The 7,974-nt window shown below is 42.2% G+C and overlaps 1 protein-coding gene across 1 annotated transcript; it reads left to right on the top strand.

Annotated features, from left to right (window-relative positions):
- LOC118089683 (mas-related G-protein coupled receptor member H-like) lies at nucleotides 1–2,762 on the top strand. The gene is made up of 2 exons (XM_060278184.1): nucleotides 1–17; nucleotides 1,379–2,762. Exons 1-2 carry the CDS (start codon nucleotides 1–3, stop codon nucleotides 2,292–2,294), a joined length of 933 nt encoding a protein of 310 aa, XP_060134167.1. The 3' UTR covers nucleotides 2,295–2,762.
- Nucleotides 2,763–7,974: the final 5,212 nt, after the last annotated feature.

Below are 7,974 nucleotides of genomic sequence, written 5' to 3'. Positions count from 1 at the left end.
ATGAAGTATATAGCGTGGTAAGTGCATTTTAAACAATAATTTCTTGTTCATGCACTGTATACATTAACTTCAACACACACCTAAGATTAAAGATGTGGCACAGCATATGTGATTAATACAGGACCATAACTTCATCTTATAGTCTCCATAGGGATAGGTGGAGATTTCCATTTTCGGTTCTCTCAATTTCTCACGATTTGAATTCTCTACATTTCTGCAGCAATTTCAATTAAAAAGAAATAACTTCATATAATATTTAATAATATGTTAGTGTGACTTTCTTTTTAAAAAATGTATTGTTCGTGCTGTTTCGAAAAATGAACACACTTCATTCAGTTGGATTAACATAAACCAACAATTTTGGATTAAAGAAAAAAATGGTGCTTTCTCTTTATTTGGAAATGTCTTTGAATTTGTAGTTTTCCAGGAAAACCTCTGGGAAAAATGTTTTCCCTGTTATGAGAATCATTTCCTAACTGAGAAAGTTGGGGTATGATACTGCCTTGCTTTGAAACTCAAAGTTCCCTTATTTTGTGATAAGATCAACTTGGAAGGACCCCAAGGGTCATCTAGTCCAACCCCCGGTAATGCAGGAATCTCAGCTAAAGCATCCATGACAGATGGCCATCCAACCTCTGCTTAAAAGCCTCCAATGAAGGGGAGTCCATAATCTCATGAGGGAGTCTGTTCCACTGTTGAACGGCTCTAACTGTCATAAAGTTTTTTGGAATGTTTCGTCAGAATCTCCTTCAACTTGAAGCTATTGGTTTGAGTCCTATTCTCTTCCATGTGAGAGCCCTTAAGATATTTGAAGATGGCTATCATATCTTCTCTCAGTCTCCTCTTTTTCTGGCTAAACATACCTTCAACTGCTCCTCATAAGGCTTGGTTTCCTGACTCTTGATCATCTTGGTTGCCCTCCTCTGCACATGTTCCAGCCTGTCAAAATCCTTCTTAAATTGGGGTGCCCAGAATTGGACACAGTATTCCAGATGTGGTCCGACCAAGACAGAATAGAGTGGTACTATTATTTCCCTCAATCCTGCCACTATACTTCTGTTGATGCAGCCTTGAATAGTGCTAGCTATTTCCTAACTTGCTATTGAACCTCAACATTTCATCTACTTTGTGTCAATATTTACTCAATAGTAGTAAAAATGGAAAAGCTACCAGTTTACTTTGAAGGTTCCAGGAAAATGTGTACTGCCATAGCGACTCAGGTATCGATTTAGACAAGAAGAAAGTGCTATTATCTCTTTGCTGATGAGATTGATCACTGATTAGGCCATGCTGACTTTAGAGTTAATGAAAGTGAACCTAGACATCATCCAAATTAATACATATCAGGTACTGACTGAGATCTTTTTATCTCTTCCAGGGAACTAGATTTTAAGAAAAAAGGTGATTCAGATGATGGCTCAACTGTTTTTTTGAAGTTAGCACAAAGCATTGCCAACAGCATAATTATCATCATCTGCATCTTTGGCTTCCTGGGGAATGGAATGGTCATCCGGCTTCTGGGCTTCCACATTAAGAGGAATCCTTTCACCACCTACATCCTGAACCTCTCCATCGCTGACTTTGGTGTCCTTGCAGCTCTCCTCAGTATTATTTTGCCTATTGTAACTCTCTATGAGAAATCCCATGTTGCTGTTTTGATCAGAAAAGTATTATTTGAACTATTTTTCTTCACGTATTCTGCGGGCCAGTTTCTACTGACAGCCATCAGCATCGACAGGTCTGTGGCTGTCCTCTTCCCACTTTGGCATCGATGCCACCGACCACCACGTTTATCCACCATTATCTGTGCCCTGATTTGGTCCCTCTCTTTCCTGCTCTCAGGCATTCACCTTACTCTCCTACTGACTCAGAGCTTTCCAAACTCTAACTTAGTGTACCAGCTTATTGTAAATGCCCTCATTTGCACTCCTCTGATGATCACCTCCACTCTGATACTGACTCTCAAAGTCTGCTGCAAATCAGATCAGAAGCAGCGTGGGAAGCTGCTCACCACTATTTTGCTTACCCTTCTTTTCTTCCTCATCTTTGCCTTCCCACTAAATGCCATTTACACTGCCATCTATTTTAATGAGAACAATATGATTCTATTGGAAGTTGGCTTTGTGTGTGCCTCTCTGAATTGTAGTGTCAACCCGGTGATCTATTTCCTAGTAGGGAGGAGGCAGAAGAAGGGCCAGTCCAGGGTCTCCATGAAAGTTGCACTCCAGAGGATTTTCAAGGATGAGGAAGAATCGGTATCCAAAACTGAAAACTTGGTTATGATAGCAACTTAATGCCTTAAGGCAGGACTAACCAATTCTTTATTATCATAAGCACAATAATGTACAGAGTGTAGTCTGTGGTGTGAATGACTTATTTTAATGCCTTTCTATCTATTGTCCAACATAGGAAATTCAAACTAGGAGTTTTGTATTGTAACATTTGCTTTGGATTGAGCAAGACTGTGGAGATGGGCTTTGGACAGAAGGACTACTTGAGCGTAGCCTTCTTCACCCCTATATTTTTAGAAGGGTTGGGCTAAAGATTCTCTCCCCACCACCTCCCCATGCCATAATGTTGATTGACGTCTCAGTATTTAAGAAAGCACACAAGTAGACTGGACAAAGAACACAACTCCAAGTTAGACAGCAGTGGGACATGATGGATTGGCATAGCAACATCCATGACCACAGTCCCTTGCTCACGCTGACTGCAGTGGCTGTGAACTGCCCTGATATCTAAAGGTTTAGGGTGGTATACTAATTGAAGACACAATGGATAATAATAATAATAATAATAATAATAATAATAATAATAATAATAATAACATGCATCTTATATTGTTCTTTTTTGTTTATCTGTTGTTCTTTTTCATTTCTCCAATGCTCACTTGCATTTCATTTATGTATTCTTTTCATTCTTATATCACAGAGTTTTATCTTAATCATTTCTCAGCTGCAATTTAAATAAATCTTTCAATTTCATTGTACTTTGCATCTGACTCCAGTCCTTTCTGAACAGCACACACTAACTCACTATTGAAAAGTCACAGTCCATCACATTTTCACTCCATGGGTGTACTTGTGGGTAGCCAACTTGTTAGCCGCTTCCATCCATTTAGCAGAGTTTCTGAGAAGCAGTAGTCAGCAATTGAAGCTACACTTTGAGAAGAAACACAGATGCCGTAACACTCAGTCAAGTGATTTATTGCTTGACTGCTCATAAACTTGTCATGGTATCATTATTTACAATCATTATAGCAATAGCTGTAATGGCATACTTAAGTTTCAGCCCTTCTTTCTTTTAAGCAGTGGTGGAGGCAGACACAGTCAATTGGCAGTCATGAACCAGCAGTGGTTCTACAATCCCATTCTGCCAAGGACTTCTAGGGCAGGACAACTCGTGAGCAGTCCCCTGCGCTTCCAGGAAATGTGAAAAATCCTCAGAAATAAATTCTCCTCCTCTGTCAGAAAATAAATGCTTTATAGGTTTGTTAAAGTGGGTTTTTACCCAGTTGCAAAAAATCTTGTACTTCTCAAGTGCTTGTGACTTTTCAGCAATGGTGTAAACAAAACAATATCTGCTGTACTGATCAATAAGAGTAAGCCAATATTTTGAATTTCCTAAAGAAGGAGGGAGTGGCCCTACTAAATCACAATGCACACGTTCAAATGGCTCTGTTACTTTCCTGCCTGAGCATTTACCCTTTCTTGCAACCTTAATCTTATTCTTACAACAAGATACACAATGCATATAGCATTTACATGGCTTCAAGTTTAGTCCATCAACAATCTTCTCTGTCTTTATCACATCTGTGAAATTTAAATGTCCCAAAAGTCTATGCGCCTCATGAATACATCCGGAGTGAGGCTTTACATTTCTCAGCCCCTGCCTTTTTCTCAACCCTTGCCTTGGCTGGGTTACTCTACAGTTCACAGGTGGCTGTGAATGCTTTTTAAAATATAGTCTATATTAACCTTCAGACTCTCTGGCATACAATACACGCTTTCCCCCTTTGTAGAACTCACATAGTGATTTTGTGAAGCACACAGTTACTCCTTGGCGTGCAAAGCAACTTACTGATAATAAATTGTCCACTGATGGGCAATAAGTGCAATTTGCTATTGTGATATTTAAGGAGTCAAGTTTCACAGTACCTCTGCCAAGCGACTGTAGAACGTTGGAGTTGGCCAGATGAATGGTGCCAATTTCCTCTTCGAAAGAAACAAACAGACTTCGGTCATTACAAAGATGAATTGACGCCCCGGAATCTACTACAAACGATTTCCACGTGTCATCTTTAATTACTTTACGACCTAATTCACGAACATGGAACGCTCGCGGCTCACGTCCATCTTTACTATGTGCTGCCGACTGCTGGGTTGCTGTCTGTGATTTACGAACTGGAACGGACCCTGAAGCATTTTGCTTTTTAAATTTGCAGTCCCTCGCAAGGTGCCCCTGCTTTTTACAAAACCAGCAATGCTTGGAAGTTTTGAAGGCAGATGAATCACCGCAGACTTGAATACGGCGTTCCTCATTATTTTTAGAAATAGGAGTGCTAATCCCACAAGCCTCCCTTCTGTCCAGCTCGCCCATCAATCTTGCTGTTACCCCTTCCACAGTTAATTGTGCTGGAGGTACAGCAGATATCTGGCTAGCTATGGCATCAAAGTCTTCACCAAGAGAACAAAGAATAATAAACACATATTGAATGTCAGTTATATCTACGTCTCTTTGAATTAGTTCGCCGCCTATCGCCTCCAGACGTCTTAAATGTGCTGCCAGGTCGCCTCCAGGCTGCAGCTTTGTCTGGTACAGGCGTTTAAAAAATGTTAGGGCAGACGCTGACTCCTTTCTAACATGCACTGCCGCAAGACTGTCCCACATTTCTTTGGCAGTTTTCTTATTTCTTATGTACACAACTTGCTGATCACTAACAGCCAAGTTAATTAATGCCCTTGCTTTAGCATCACCTTTCGACCAGGCTTCGGTCACAGGAGCAGCAGGAGGGTCCTCGGTCACGTACTTCCACACATCACGGGAAGTCAGAAGTGCTTCCATGCGAAAGGACCATAAGCTGTAGTTCTCGGCCGTTAGTTGCGGGAATGTTAAAGCCTTCTCAGCCTCAGCAATACGGTCTGCCATGCTGGAACTTTTCAACCACCAGCCCACAAAACCGTTGCAGCAGAAAAGAGGGAAAAAACCTTTCTAAACCTTTCTCCAAAAACTAATGTGGGGCTACCTTTGAAGGTGACCCGGAAACTACAACTAATCCAGAATGCGGCAGCTAGACTGGTGACTGGGAGCGGCCGTCGAGATCACATAACACCGGTCCTAAAAGACCTACATTGGCTCCCAGTACGTTTCCGAGCACAATTCAAAGTGTTGGTGTTGACCTTTAAAGCCCTAAACGGCCTCGGTCCGGTATACCTGAAGGAGCGTCTCCACCCCCATCGTTCTGCCCGGACACTGAGGTCCAGCTCCGAGGGCCTTCTGGCGGTTCCCTCATTACGAGAAGCCAAGTTACAGGGAACCAGGCAGAGGGCCTTCTCGGTAGTGGCACCCACCCTGTGGAATGCCCTCCCACTAGAGGTCAAAGAGAACAATTACCACACCTTTAGAAGGCATCTCAAGGCAGCCCTGTTTAGGGAAGCTTTTAATGTTTGATGGATTTCTGTATTTTAGAATTTCTGTTTTTTTGGAAGCCGCCCAGAGTGGCTGGGGGAACCCGGCCAGATGGGCGGGGTATAAATAATAAATTATTATTATTATTATTATTATTATTATTATTATTATTATTATTAATATTATAACATGTGCAGTTCCACGCTCAACCACTGGGCCCATAACCAAGATGTTAGGGTTAGAAGCAATTGAGTTGCATCAGCAGAAGCTGGCTGAGGGACTTACACATAGAGTCTCACCAAGACTTAAACAAATGCTTGGTTTAATGGAGAAAGTAAAAATATCAAAAAATAAATTAGGCTTACACAAACCACCCACACAACCAAACCACCCACCAAGAGCACACTGGGAAATCGCCCAGCACAGAGGCAACACACAACACCCCTGATATACCCTGCATCATCAGCTTCACAGCAACACCTGCGGAGGTGCTCCACAGCTGCAGAACTCCAGCCACTAGATCTTTCCTGACTCTTAAAGGTACAGTGAAACAATAATGACAATTTTACACAATCATTCAACAGTCAGTCGTCTAGTTCTCCTTTTATTGGCACTTACAACTGAAGCTGTGCATGCTCGGAGTGCCTCTCCCACTTATATACGACTGTTCTGGAAACTTCTCCCTGTTTGTGGATGAATGACTCCCTAACACTCACTGGAGCGAGCTGTTTTCAGGCCACCCTGCATGTTGCTAACAGCCTATATGGCAAGATTTGTCAGATCTTACACTGCAGTGGACCTCTGGTTGAACCAGGAGCAGAGCCAGGTTGAGCTATGTTGGTGTAGCCTAAAGTCCACCTATTCCAAATTTGCTAATTCCTACAGGCCTTGGATTAGAATGATCCTGTAATTTTATCAAACCCAGGCCTGCTGAGTGTTAACAACTATTTCCAAAAGTCTATGGAAAAATCTGTTTTTAGCTTATATCTAAGTGACATCAGTGCAGGGAGCAGCAGAATTTCAAGTGGCTGGGCCACCATCATCACACAAAAATGTCACAAGTGCCATTGTCCACTAACACTTCAGGTTACAGACTCCACTAACCTGGAAGTAGTACCTCGGGTTAAGAACTTTACCTCAGGATGAGAACAGAAATTGCACGGCGGCAGCACGGTGGCATCAGGAGGCCCAATTAGCTAAAGTGGTACCTCATGTTAAGAACGGTTTCAGGATAAGAACGGACCTCCGGAACGAATTCAGTTCTTGACCAGAGGTAGCACTGTATCTACTATTTGGGAGTGAGGGGAATAAACCATATTGTTGATTCTGCACTCTGATACACACCCAAAAATGCATGCAGTTACAGGACAAATGCTCTTGACAACACAATGCTAGTTTTTGAAGAGATTTGGCCATGGCAACTATGCACACAAATCAGCAGATTAACTGGTGAGATACTTCCTGCGGTTGAAAGCTGATAATGAAGCATATGTAACAAACCTCATATCAAGGAAACTTCTTGAAAAACACAAGCTCTTGCAGAAACTGAATCGTCAGTAAAAAGGAGAGGGGTGCTTCCCCGAGGGACAATCTGCCAGCAAAATGAGGAAGAAAAAATCATCATCATCACACCATCTTTAAGACTTGATGTATAAAACTCAAAAATATTGCTTAGATGTTTTGCATGAAAGGACTACCCCAACATTTTCTTCAAATGTTCATTTCAGATGAAATTTGATGAAATTCCTACACCTGGACTTGCCACTATGAACACTCCTCTACATGCCTCTGAACATATGTCATATGTAACAAGTGGCTAATCAATCAAAAAAGTTATCCATAGTCATATTGGGGGCCAGGGGGATTAGAGATGATAGAACACTTCCTATCCCATGGATTACTCACTCCACTTTGTTATCCATGAGGAAGGAAATGGTTATAGCCAGGTGGGGAGGTGGCATGGCTCCAGGCACACAATTTTGAGAGGGTGTGAACCAGGTGCCCCAACACAGGTGCCATCTTCCATGAGGATTCTTGTTCTGTCCAGGCATGTTCTGGCAGGCCCTGTCCACAGCTTCCTGTCCTTCCCCGTCTGCCGCTGGGGGTCTCCTCATTTGGTGCATCAGTGCGGAGGCCAAATGAAGCAGGAAAGGGGTGAACCACAACAGCACAGCCTGGCATCAAGCACAGTAAACATTAAAAGCTCCATTCTTCTTTCTCTAACACCGACTTCCTGTGTTGATGCTGGGACAATACCAGGATACATTTCAAAATTAGCTGGTGATTCAGTTTCCTCTTTCGTTTTCCACTTAATTACTTTGCTAACTAGCTTATTATGCGTTGGAA

Source organism: Zootoca vivipara, chromosome 8, assembly GCF_963506605.1.
Source record: "Zootoca vivipara chromosome 8, rZooViv1.1, whole genome shotgun sequence".
In the NCBI taxonomy this organism is placed as follows: domain Eukaryota; kingdom Metazoa; phylum Chordata; class Lepidosauria; order Squamata; family Lacertidae; genus Zootoca; species Zootoca vivipara.
This window is presented reverse-complemented; position numbering and strand designations above follow the sequence as displayed.